Source organism: Mesoplodon bidens (assembly GCF_964165515.1).
Source record: "Mesoplodon bidens genome assembly, chromosome: 12".
Taxonomy (NCBI): domain Eukaryota; kingdom Metazoa; phylum Chordata; class Mammalia; order Artiodactyla; family Ziphiidae; genus Mesoplodon; species Mesoplodon bidens.
The window spans coordinates 55,540,875-55,554,922 of record NC_138168.1 but is presented as its reverse complement, the minus strand read 5'-3'; the positions used below and the strand labels follow the sequence as shown (position 1 = coordinate 55,554,922).

Sequence of the window (14,048 nt, the reverse complement as noted above, 5' to 3'; positions counted from 1 at the left end):
GATCTTGTTGTGATTTATGTCATAGGGTGTTCTGCCTATGTTTTCCTCTAAGAGTTTTAGAGTGTCTGGCCTTAAATTTAGGTCTTTAATCCATTGTGAGTTTATTTTCGTATATGGTGTTAGGGAGTGTTCTAATTTCATCCTTTTACATGTAGCTGTCCAGTTTTCCCAGCACCACTTATTGAAGAGACTGTCTTTTCTCCATTGTATTTTCTTGCTTCCTTTGTCATAGATTAATTGACCATTTGTGTGTGGGTTTATTTCTGGGCTTCCTATCTTGTTCCATTGGTCTCTATTTCTGTTTTTGTGCTGGTACCATAGTGTTTTGATTACTGTATCTTTGTAGTATAGTCTGAAGTCAGGGAGCCTGATTCCTCCAGTTCAGTTTTTCTTTCTTAAAATTGCTTTGGCTTGTGTTAGAAAGTATTGAAAAGTATGGATATGTAGGGTGAAACTATGAGGTAGAGAACCTGCAAGCCAAAAAAACTTTAGACTTATTGCCACAGAAGGCAGTGGTTTATTTTATATAAAGGAGTGAAATGTGAAGGAATTGTCAGAAAGTCTAATCTCACAAGAATAGTAGTAATAGAAGTAGTAAGAATAAGAGTAGTAACTGAAAAGAGAAAGGTGTGAGGAAGAAAGTATATTTCTTCTTATGGATAATAAGATATAAATGTCCAGGGCATCATGGAATGATACATTTTAATAAGTTGGTTTCTAAGTATATGAAAATTATATTTTTATAGCACATATTTTTGACATGCTTTTTTAGAGGCAACTATCAAAAACTGCCTCAGATACTTATCAAATTGAACATACTAAAGATCATTTAAACTAAAGAACCATTGTTCTTTTCCTGAACCCTTTTCCAACATTGTATAATTTTTCTTTTGTCAGACTTCTTATTTCTTTTTCAGTTACTTATTGTCTTTAGCTAAAGGAGGCTCAAGAAATAGTTCCTGCTTTGAGCCCATTGCTTCCTTCCAACCACATTCTCTACTCTAGTGACTGTATCTCGTCTTCTGAACAGGACTAGGTCCTCCACCTCTGATAGGTAATTTTTCCTGCTTTGGTGCTGAATGTACAGAGAATGTAATTCATTTCCAGATTTTTTGGTGGGGGTAGGGGAGGTTTTTAATATGTGGAAAAAGACTGATGTAAAAGAGAGGGGCAGTATCTCTTTCTGAATTCTCGTGGCTTGCTCTGATTGAGATTCTTGAAACCATCCCAGGGGACTGGATTCTCAAATACCTAGGGTTTTATTATAGGGATAACAAAGAATCAGCAATTCAATAACATTTCTCTATTACATCCGTGAAAATTACATTGCAAAATCAAATTTTTCATGATTCACAGACTATTATGGTTTAATCAATGCCTGTTTTGTGGATTTACTTTTTCAAGGGATGTAGGTTTCTAATTTCTAAATAGTCATTTAATTTTCATTCTATATTTTTTCTTTGTATAATGATAAATATATAATTAATAATTACCTTTCCATGGAGTTTGCAGGAAGACATCAAGAGGTGTGAGATTGTGTTATATTTAAGGTCTATTACCTTAAAATTAAAAGCAAAAGAAATATTCATGTTCTTGAATTTTAAACAGTGCAACCATTTCTTATTGATATTAATACTTTAAGTCTTTGGAAAACTTTTTCTTTGAAAAAAAAAAAAACCTGTACATCCTAAAACATCATTCCCCAGGAACTTGTCCAAAGGGAATACATGAAATAAAACAAAGAAATGAGAAATACATTATTAAAAAGCAAATGGTGCCAAGGGAAGGTTTGCACCTAGAAGATTTTCAAGGCTCTTGACATAGCTAAGACACTGACAATATATTTATCACAGTGGGTATTGGGGTATCAAGGAAAAAGATTTTATAGGAATCCATAGTTCTTTTGTTCTTAGTATCTAATAGTCAACATTTAAGTAAAGCTAGGTTAGCTTGCCCCTCAAAATGAGTATTTTAAAAGGAGTGATGTAGTAAGGGCATTTCTTGAGATGATTCTGTGCTGAAATTTAACTTTGACATCTTTTTCTGTAATAATTTTTCTCTGATAGTAAATAGGGAGGATTTTACTGTTAGCACCTCACCAAAATTATCTGCATAGACAGGTTTGGATCATTATAAATTCCCTGAGATCTAATTTTGATATTAAAATAATGAATTTAACTTTTTATAGCTATACTGATAAAATTTAATGTTATAGAAATTAATTACTTTTTAATAAAACTTCAAACAAATAATAGTTATATTATTTTAACTAATCCAATGAGCTTTTATATGTTATATTTTTATTATAAGTTACTTTTCAAAACTTATTTGTTATTTTCACAATCTCCTATTGCTTGTCCTTATTTATAAATTTACATTCCATTTCTTAAAACATTTCATATATATTAAATTTTGAATTTGAAAATCTCAATATTTGAAGTACTTTGTGATATAAATTTGTTGTTTGTTGTTTTTTCAGACTGTTACTCATGATGGTCTTTTCTGTGTTTGGGACTTTGATTTTGAGGTCCTATTTTTTTTCTTTCCCTCATTTTTATCTGACCTTATCGTTCTTTGTCTCTATTGTCCCTGTCCTGCTCAACTTTTATTCCACTCCTAGCAGCTTCTTACCATTTGAGGGGTCCTGTCTTGAAAGTCAACACTGGCTCATCAGTTTCTCAAGGTCATAGGGTACCTGATGGCATCAGCACTCAGACCTCATGGTGAACACTTTATGCTCACCTGCTAATGACTGGGCAAAGTCTCTCCCAGTTTCAACTGATGATCTCAAGTTGTTCTGACTCACTTTTCAGAAAATATCTGTTGGCTGTAGTAGGGTTCCCTATTTTCAGGTATCTCAGAATCCCCATTGTTTCCTCCTGCTTCCTCTTCTGCAAATACTGATACCTGGTGGGTGTTTGACTGACCAATTGTCCCCATTCACAAGTACTTTAGGGTTCACTCCATTTTGTAATAAATATTGTCCATGGCCTTTGCTATCTGTTTTTATGGTGGGATTTGGAGGAGATCTGAAAACTTCTGTCTTCTCAGGAGCCCTGGGACAGTCATATGTTCATCCCACTGTCTCTGACCTAATAAGGGTGCTTAGCCCCTACACCTCCACTTTGCTCCTTGTACACTTAGTTTTTGAGTTCCAGTTTTAATATAATCACTTATCCTCAGGATGACTTTACTTTTCGTGTATCAGCACGGTTTTGTCCCCTTCCTGGAGCAGGAGGGAGGATTCTGTTTGGAGATTCCTTTACTTCCTCTGAATTCAGCACTACAACAAAAGATGTGATTTTGTAGTTGTCGTTATTGTCTACCATAGTATCAGAAGTATTAGTGCCTAAGAGTTTTTTTAATGTCACCCACAAATCTTGTTTTAACCAAGGTTCATGCCTTACTTTTCTAAATTAAAAAGTAAAATATCTGATAGCTTCGTTCCAGACAGCTGTATAAAATTAAATTTGTTATTAAAATTTTAGACAATCTTATTCATAGAATCTTCAATTTAATCTTCTTTCAAACCAAACCATCCTCATCCTCAGTTAATACCTAAAGACACAAACCTTTGAAAAAGGAAAACATGCCTTCTTGTGGTATATAGATGAAAACTTAATTCAGGATAAAATGATTGACTCCCATTTTTATTGGAGGCCCCTTGGTGAAATGGAATCTTATTGGATATCACTTGCTGCAATGGAATGTTGATGGATACTAACATCAGTGTAGTTTTTGTTAAAAACAAATTAACAACGAATACATGTAGAATTACAAAAGTTCTCACAGGGTAGTGGCTGATAACAGGGAAATTGGTTTCAGATGGACTGGGTTCCCATCATGACTTAAAAGCTTGGGTAAATTGCTTAACATCTTTGTGCTTAGTAGTCTTATTTTTTTTCAATGTGAATAGTGATAATAAAATTACCTAATTGAAATTTGGGGAAGATGAAGTAAGATAAAAAAGAGTGCATAAGTGACTGGTGCATAGTAAGTGATCATTAATTGCTATCTGTGAGGAGGAGGATGATAATGATGGTGATAATGATGAAAATGGGTTACTTCCCTTGTTAGAGATAGGCTTTGCTTATAAGATTTTGTGTCAAAATTGATGAAACAATGAGATAAAATAATAATTTTAAAATCTCACTTATTTTGGGGTGGACTTAAAACAATCCTACTTTTTAAGAAAATGGGTGATTAAATTCATGGAGATTTTGTTCCAGGAGAAAAAAAAAAAATGGAGCACTTACTTTTGGCCGAAGCCTTCTAAATAGGCACTAGTTGCAGTTCTCATCCCCTGTGATCACACCTTCTGTTAGATCCTAGAGAAAGTCTGTGTATAAGGCATAGTTGGTGAAATGTTTGTCACTGTCCATTATTAGTCTTCGGGTACCAGGAATGTGTCCACGTTCATTTACTGGTGATGGTAAGTTGTTCTGACATTACCCTCAAAACAGTTGTGTCTTATCCTTAGAGTGACAGGACAGACACTCAGAAAGGATTGCAAACTTTATTGAATACCCTTGGCTTCACTGTGTGCAAGAGTCCAAATGTGAATTGTCTCTGTATACTTCATTACTCCCTGCGGGCAATTCCAAGAATCTGTGGATATTGCTCAGTGTAGCAGTTAATTTTCTTTAAAACTCATGATCATTTTAAATGATAGAATGTATAGACGGAGCATTTCACACCTGACAGCTAAAATAGGCTGGCTGTCAACTGTTGCCTTGAACTACTATAGATTCTTAGGATGTCTTGAAAAAACATAAACTCTTAGAACATAATATTCTATCAGGCTATTTACAGATAATCTATCAATGAATCAGCTGAGAAAATAATTTGGAGCTTTCAGTATTTCTGCAGACAAAAGGTGATTCTGTGAATTAGATAAAGTAAGAAGAGTGAGGAAGAATACAAAAATCCATGCTAAGTTACTTTTGTGTCTGTGCCTAAGGATCCTAGATGCTTACCTATGAGTATTTCCTGAAACTCTGCACAAATCAGAATAGACTGCCAGTAGAAATAAACATGCAGTAACTGCTGGTACATACACATGCATTATTTAGGTAGTTTTTATTTATTTATCCTGTTTGCTAAGAGAATGCAGAGCAAACTGGGCACTACACAGGAAAATGTTATCTGTAAAAATAAGAAAAATAAATTTAACAATCTATGCTATCGATGTGGATTCTTTAAAATTTTCCTTCTCTCCAAATTACAATCTCTTTTAATCTTTTCCCTTTTTTACCCACCACTACCCTCTCATGCTCAGGTGAAGAAGCATTGCTTCTCCCAAGATTTATCGATCCATGTTCCTCCTTGACTCCATCCTTTCTTGCCTCCCCTGATCTTGCTCCCATAAAATACATGGGTGGAGATTTTCCTCTTGATCTGCCATATGTGTATGAATTTATTTACCTCAAATTCCCAAAATTCCAAAAGTGATTGTGGTTTTGGGAAACAGTTTTAGGAGTCAGAGGAGGACAAGCATGTTTGGGAGGGTCACTGCAAGCTCTCCTTGCCCTAGCCAGACTTCGCTGGCCTGCTGACCACAGTCCTGGCACAGCATCTATTTCCTCCCCACCCTCTGCCCAAGTCAGAGAAGTTGCCTTATTTGTCAGAAAGTTCTTATTCATAGAGACACTTCATGCTGAGTTTATAGATTAAGAGACCCTCTATCTCTTAAAAACCTTTAAATACAATATTTCCTCTTTGGGAAATCTGAGAAATAGATCATGAATTGATATGTCTTTCTTTACTCTCTAGGAGAAGATTCTGAAGATGTACCAGCTTCAACGAAAGCTAAAGGTAAGATTGTTATCTTCAGTTCACTATGAGTTTTCTCTTAAGTCTGCAATATTTTTTCTGTCTGTTTTATTTAACTATTTCTTGATCTGGTTTTCAGCTTTACCTAAGCAATATTAAGAGGTAGACTTATTTGTAAACAAACAGTTTTTGTATGTTATTTGGAAAACATATATATATATATATATATATATATATATATATATATATATATATATATATATATACCTCCATATATTGAAGCCTAACTGGACACTGATATATTTACAAGTAATTATTGAATAATTTTTTGGCCAATCTGCTTACAAGAGCAATATTTCAAAATTATCGTTTCACCAAGGATTGGGGAGATGTTATTTGACAGCAGGAAGTTCACATAAATGTTCAAATATGAGATTGATGTGTTTATTAAGAAAAATTAAGATAACTTGCCTATACTGGAAACAATAGCATAGAGGAAAGATGGAAGGAAGGAAGGAAGGAAGGAAGGGAGGAAGGGAGGGAGGGAAGGAAGGGAGGAAGGAAGGGAGGAAGGAAGGAAGGGAGGAAGGAATGGAGGAAGGGAGGGAGGAAGGGAGGGAGGGAGGGAGGAAGGAAGGGAGGAAGGGAGGGAGGAAGGGTGGGAGGGAGGAAGGAAGGAAAGAAGGGAGGGAGGAAGGAAGGAAGGAAGGAAGGGAGGAAGGAAGGAAGGGAGGGAGGGAGGAATGAAGGAAGGAAGAGAAGAAGGAAGGAAGGGAGGGAGGGAGGAAGGAAGGAAGGAAGGGAGGGAGGGAGGAAGGAAGGAAGGAAGAGAAGAAGGAAGGAAGGGAGGGAGGGAGGAAGGAAGGAAGGAAGAGAAGAAGGAAGGAAGGGAGGGAGGGAGGAAGGAAGGGAGGGAGGAAGGAAGGAAGGGAGGAAGGAAGAGAGGAAGGGAGGGAGGGAGGGAGGAATGAAGGGAGGAAGGGAGGGAAGAAGGGAGGGAGGAAGGAAGGAAGGAAGGGAGGAAGGAAGGGAAGGAGGAAGGAAGGAAGGGAGGGAGGAAGGGAGGGAGGGAGGGAGGAAGGGAGGAAGGGAGGGAGGGAGGGAGGAAGGAAGGGAGGAAGGGAGGGAAGAAGGGAGGGAGGAAGGAAGGAAGGAAGGGAGGAAGGAAGGGAAGGAGGGAGGAAGGAAGGGAGGAAGGGAGGGAGGAAGGGAGGGAGGGAGGGAGGAAGGGAGGGAGGGAGGGAGGGAGGAAGGGAGGGAGGGAGGAAGACAGATCTCAAAGCTCAAAAAAATTTACTACAACCAGATACATGACCTTAGGCGAGTATTTCCAGGACTAAATTTCCTCATCTGTATTGTAAGGTTTTCAACTAATTTAATTTAATGCATTTTTTTCCTGAAGGGTTTCCTGGCTTCCTAGTTTGGCTTGTTATATGATAGATATTTGCTGTACTACTTCGAGACTTGCCTGTGGACAATAAGAGTTTGCCTAAGAGGTGTTCTTGTCATCAAAATATAAGTTTTGTGGCAGTGGAATTAATTAACAGTGTGGAAAATAGCACTTTGAGAAAAGACACAAGAGAACAGTTTTCTGATTCTTATGAAATGATTTACACTCGTCTTAAGATATTTTTGAATACTAAAATTTTTAGATTTTTTAAAAAATTGAATTATTAAGAACTATAATTTTAATATATTTTTTTATTTCTAGGCCATAACTTCTCAAACAATTTTATACACAAATCATTTGGAAATCTTGTTAAAATGAAATAAGTTGAGGTTGGGGACCAAGAACTGTGTTTATATCAGTTTTCCAAGTGATGCTGAAACTACTGGCACATGGATCACACTTTGAGAAGGAAGTTTTTTGAACTCATTTAGAATTTGATGAAATCTAAAACCTGCTTTAGATGAAACACACACACACACACACTCATATCTTAACATTTCATAGTTTTACAGGAAACTCGCAAAAGTACATCTGTGGACACCAGTTAAGAATTTCTAACCTGGGAAAGAGGGTTCAAATGGATAGTGTCAAATTATCCTTTGTTAGATATACACATGGTACATACCACTCAAGCAAAAGAGTCCTTGAATCACATGAGAAAAGGAAAGGATACAGAATACTAGCCTGCTGCTATTCTTTCAGGACAAGGATGATCATTAGAACTTACGTCTCTCACAAATTTAAAATTATTTTGACTAAAATGTTTGTTTCATAGCCAGATTCCATCCTTACCATATTATAACTCTGAGCATCAGAAACCTCTTCTGAGAAAGGAATGGGTGTCAGCTAGCCCTCCATTAACATCAGGACCAGTTTCTATCTGAACAATTGCCTGTAACATTTCCCATTCTTTTCTTTCATTGCCTCCTCTTCTACTCCTGGATCTTACCTACTAAATTTTGTAGTTAAAGGCTGAACAGAATCTGAATAAGAACATAGAGTATATTCTAAGGAGGGCAAGTAGCTCCTGTTTCTTTCATACTGTGCATTTTTTGACATTTTTCAGTTCCTTACGTATTTGTATAATAGCTGTGAATGTACAAGTTATTTACTTTCATATTTTTGTATCCTAGAAGAAGCTGAAGATGTGTCTTCCACAAAGAAGCAAAGAAGTAAGTTTTTTTAAAAAAGATTAAAACTACTGAGGCATTCTGTAGATGGTATATATAAATTGAAACTTTAGACTCCCTTAAGAAGACCAGTATTAGAAGAAAAAGATTTTTAGCACAGACATGAAGAATAACATTAAAGTAGTTCTCTTATATTTCAAAGAGAAGTTCTGCATTTTTTTCGTCAGGCAAGTGGCACATATTTGGAGGAATTACAAAGTAATGATGGAAGTGGCACTTATTGCAAACCATTCTACACAGCTCTGATCCTGAGCACTCCAACCGAATCTGTGCTTAAATGCGTGCTACTGTCTACTTTATAAAAAGAAAGCTGAAGTGATATGCTGAAATTTTTTATATCAAAAAGAAAAAAATGTAGGAATAGGTCTCAGCAATTCAGTTGCTTAGAAACTCATTCTAAGAATGAAAGTTCTTTTGGATTGTTCTCGATATATGGCAGGCTCTTAATATTCGATCTTTGGGATCGTTGATTTTAGAATGCAATCAATATTCATATGCAGTTACAAAATTCTATGTCCAAGATTCTCATTATTTCAGTACTTCTAAATTAGATATTTTTCTTCAGATGGTAAAGCAATACATCTTGAATTCACATATGCATAAAAGTCATTGCTGGACAGACTAAAGGAAGCAATTTTTAAAATAGGTGTAACCTAAGTTTGCTTCACATAATGCTTTTAAAGTAAAGAATAGACATTTATCTGAGGAAATGATGTCAATAATGTTCTCTAGGTTTTACAATATTTCTTAGATGTATTTCTGAAGGAAATTACAAAAATGCCCTCTATAATAGAAAATGCCTCCTGTTCTGTATTAATACTTGAATTATTGAACAAATGTTAAGTGCCTACTATGTTCTAAGCACCATTTAGATGCTGGAGCTTCTACAACAGATAAGAGGGAAACTCATTATAACCCTTCATATAATCAGGTTGTGTGGAATATAAAGAAATAAGCAGTTTTAATACTTTCAGATATGGTTGCAAAATCCATAAAGTCAATCTGGGCATGTTTCTGATTTATATAGTAATGCTTTCCCAATTGTTAACCTACACATAACAAATTGTGGCTTTATCACATAACACTCAAAATCTCTTATTTCATAAATAAATATTAAAACATAATGAGATAGGTGGATTATATTAATGTCAGTTTCCTGGTTGTGATATTATAGTATAGTTTTGCAAAGATGTTAACCATTGGGGAAAACTAGGTGAAGGATACGCGGGCTCTCTCTGCATTATTTCTTACAACTGTATGAGACTCTACAATGATCTCAAAGTAAAAGGTTTAATTAAAAAGAAGTAAATAAATAAAATAATTCCATTATTTTAGTAAAAAAAGTACCAAGGTATCAAGTACTTTAAGTTCATTTGGGGATTTACTTGTAGCAAAACAATATTTTCTATTTTCATCTTACCATGAAGCAGTTCTATAGTTTGATATTCATGAGCCTTTTATATAAGATCTGGAATAGGCAGCTATGATGATATTTTCACTAATAACTATTTGACATCATTAAAATAAATGTCAGAACTGTGCCTATGGCTCAGAAGGTTCATCTGGAAAGTAGCCTGTTGCTGATGGACTCTTCCCCGTTTAGTACTGGTGCTGTCGTTTACTGCCATCCTTCTGTGTAACCATCCAACCCCCAGTGGGGAGAGGGGTTGTGTTCCTGCCTCTGTCTGAGGCTAGAACAAAATAGAAAACAATTCTGGATGAGATAGAGTGGAAAGGAGAAGAACTAAACTCAAGATTTCTCCAAACTGTTTTCATCACTGAAAATCCAATGATTAAAGTCAGCTGACATCATGGATGATGAAATCAGAATAATCCCTTGTTGCTTCCCTTGACTTCTTTCTACCCACACTTTGCTTTATTCTACTTCTTAAGCCCTTAGGCTCACATGGATTTGGCCAGCACGCCCCTCACCCCCATATCCCACATACTGCTAGCTGCAATTGTCATTCTCTTTCCTGGCCATGTGCAAGAAGTCTGTGGTTGGTTGACAGAACCACACTGAAGAGTCAGTAGGGGTCCATCATGGTGAGGAGGGGCTAAACTCACCATCTCTTAACAAAACTGCTACCTGGGAGCCTCGGCTCACTGGGCCCAGAGCTCATGATGTATCCAATGCGCACACTGCCTCACTGGGCTTTAACTCCTTTCCTGTGTTGTTTTCTACTCTGACAACAGAGCTGCTACCTGGAGGCACTGCCCTAAAGAGTAACTGTGCCACCTAAGGAGAGTGCTTGCCTCCAGAGTAAGGGCAAGTGGAAAACCTCAAGACTTTACAAATCACAAGGCTCTCTGTGGTGTTATTAACACACACACACACACACACACACACACACACACACACACGAGTTGGTTACTTTGCATATTGATAAGCTCATGTTTTGAAACCTGTTACTACATAACAGTTTTTCCAAATACTGTGCACATCCTAGATTCCTATAAACTAAACACTTTGACTTTCTATGCCAGGCTTTTTTAATTATCATTTTAATAATGACTTATTATGTGCCAGGAAGGATTTCAAGTTGTTCACATATATGAACTTATTTAATTTCCACAATATTTCTGTGAGGTTTTTGTTGTTGTCTTGATTTTACATGTGTGGAACTTGCTGGTTGTTGCCAAGCCTATCTGGCTGGAGAACCCATGTCCATATGTATTATATTAGATGGCCTCACAGTGTTTTACCTCTGTTCCTAATCACATTCTACTTGTTTTAATAAATCATCATCCTCTATTCTTTAGGCCCCATCAGCTTCTTCCAATGTGTCTACTTGGATGGATACAATGGCTATGGATTTCAATTTCCTGTCACTCCTGCACACCGCCCTGGAGAGAGCTCTGGCCAACCAAATTCTCCAGAACAGAAGCAACAAGGACAATAAGACACATATACACAGCCCTTACAAGTGCTTTAAGGCTTTGAAAATAGGATCTTCTGTTTGTCCAGAGTGGCACGTGCAATTGAAATCATATAGTCGAGGGAATTTCTTTGAAAATATTTTACTCTTCTGCCTGGTGTAGAAAGAAAGAGTGAGCAAAGGGATTGAATGATAAGTAGACAAGTTGGAGGGTCTGGCACTCAAGAATCTGTCATTTGTTTGTTGCTGGGTGTGGGTACTTATAGTTTTCTATTTCCACTCACTGTAGGGTTGTTCACAAATTAAGTTAAGTTTTACTTAATAATGGCCTTTTAAACATAATTGACACAATGACAAAATGAAATTCCTGGCTTCAGTTATTTACTTTTAAGTGAAAACACGGGCTATGCTTTAAGTTTAAAGGGTAGAGGAGCTTATACAAAAGCTGCTCTTTTGCATCATGTAGGTATCTAAACTCAATTTGCCCAGTAAGCTGATGTTTAATAGTTTTTTTTTTATCGTCTTTATTGGAGGATAATTGCTTTACAATGGTGTGTTAGTTTCTGCTTTATAACAAAGTGAATCAGCTATACATATACATATATCCCATATCTCCTCCCGCTTGTGTCTCCCTCCCACCCTCCCTATCCCACCCCTCTAGGTGGTCACAAAGCACCAGGCTGATCTCCCTGTGCTATGCGGCGGCTTCCCACTAGCTATCTATTTTACATTTGGTAGTGTATATATGTCCATGCCACTCTCTCACTTCATCCCAGCTTACCCTGCCCCCTCCGCGTGTCCTCAAGTCCATTCTCTACATCTGCATCTTTATTCCTGTCCTGCCACTAGGTTCTTCAGAACCATTTTTTAAAGATGTTTAATAGTTTGATTTGATTTCTGTCTATCTCTATTTTAGTTGTGACTATGCTCTAAAAATGAGTAACAGTTGCACCAAAGAATGCTTTAAGTTCCTCATGGTGCTCTTTTAGAGCTCAAAATATCTCTGATCTTAGACATGATAAGATGGAGTAGAAATGTTTGATGAATCTTATCTCTAAGATTTGTCTTGAATTACTATTAGGACGTTCACTCCAGTGGAAATACACCATCCAATTAGGCAAGTCTGGTGAATCATTTGTTTAAGTATAAGCAAATGAGATGTAGAATTGTCAGATTTCTCCAGACTGTGCCCTAATGAAAATGTCACCTGGGTGAAATTTTAGATCAATCACTAAATTCGGGTGACAGATACAAGAGTATTTTCATTTCACTTTAATAGGATCATTCTATGGAGTTAAACAGGTTTTATTTCTCAAAACAGAAAAATATGAATGTTATTAGAGGTGAAGGAATACGTTTTAACCATAAGTGCTTCATGAGATGTCTTACTTATTTTTTACGTAATTGGTTACCAGTGTCAATGAAATGAATGACAATCTTTAACTTATTTTGATGATGTATCACTGGGAGTAACTACTATAGTTTTGCCATCCTTTTGTCTCCCAGTGATATAAACACTTGTGTTTTTTTACCACATTTTTCTATCAACTCTAAAAGTCATGCCAGAGAATTCCCTGGTGGTCCAGTGGTTACGACTCTGTACTTCCACTGCAGGGGGGAAGCGTTCCATCCCTGGTCGGGGAACTATGATCCCGCATGCTGTGTGGTGTGGCCAAAATAATTAAATAAATAAAGGTAGAAGTCATACCACTGTGACCTTCATCATGTTTACAGTTGCAATTCAACTTATGACACATTAACTCAGGAAATAAATTGAGTTATTCTTTCTGGCTTTATAATTATCTTCAGCAAAGTCTGAAGTAGCCAGAGCCGACACTAGCCAAGTCATTTATTTTCAAGGACTTTAACTAAGTTCTTTAGGTCCAAGATGTAGAACTCTGTTTTACTAGAATATCATTAGGGTAGGGCATCAGTAACATGTTTATTAATAATGAATTTTCAGTGACTTTTGTGAAAAGTTGATCTTGGCCACAGGCTGGTGGACCTAACTGACACCACAAAAGCCAATGGTACAATGAACCAAGATTAATGACACTCTTTTTGTGGGGTGCCTAGAAGTGTGTAACTTCAGTACTGACCAGATGGTACCATCTTGTAAAGCCTCTTCATGTAATAATGAAAACTTGTGGAAAGGACAGTGGATGAAGCTTATTGCTCAACTGCTGCCCCAGCTTGTTCAATTTAATGACTAAAGGAATAGAGAGCAAATATGACAGTTTTCTCAGTTTCATAGAGAAGAATGGTTTCATTCTTTTCCTTCAGTGACTGTTGAGCATTTACTCTTTTTAGGGCACTGTGTTAGGCACTGGACTATAAAAGAAAAATATCAGAGATAAATTCTTTTCCCAGCGCTATCCTGACACAGTATGTGGCCTTGGAAAATTTGCTAAACATACTGCACTTGTTTCCCTGTGTGTAAAATAGGGATTTCAGGACAAACAACCTTATACCTCACAGATGTACTGTGGAGACTGACAAAATATCTTAATATAGATATGACATTAAAAAAAAATTTCTGAAATAATACTTTAGGATGTGGCACTACTTTTCCCTCTGAGTGCATTTCTATATTATTTTATTGTTTTTTTCACGCTCATTATGAAAACTATTTGATAAAAAAATAAAATATGACAATTTCTTGTAATTAGAATTAGGCGAATGAATTATGATGTTGATGATATTAATAATAATTGTTAAGGTTTATCTGCTTAAAGTTACAATGATAAGAGCACATGA

At 36.4% G+C, this 14,048-nt stretch overlaps 1 protein-coding gene across 1 annotated transcript in view; it reads left to right on the top strand.

The window, feature by feature from the left end:
* TRDN (triadin) overlaps nt 1-11,315 on the top strand; it is a gene marked incomplete at both ends in the record, with an annotated part of 302,114 nt that extends 290,799 nt beyond the window's left edge. The window contains 3 exon segments of the mRNA XM_081251093.1: nt 5,773-5,814; nt 8,356-8,394; nt 11,176-11,315. Of these exon segments, the coding sequence (XP_081107219.1) occupies nt 5,773-5,814; nt 8,356-8,394; nt 11,176-11,315 (221 nt within the window).
* Between the last annotated feature and the right edge of the window lie 2,733 nt (nt 11,316-14,048).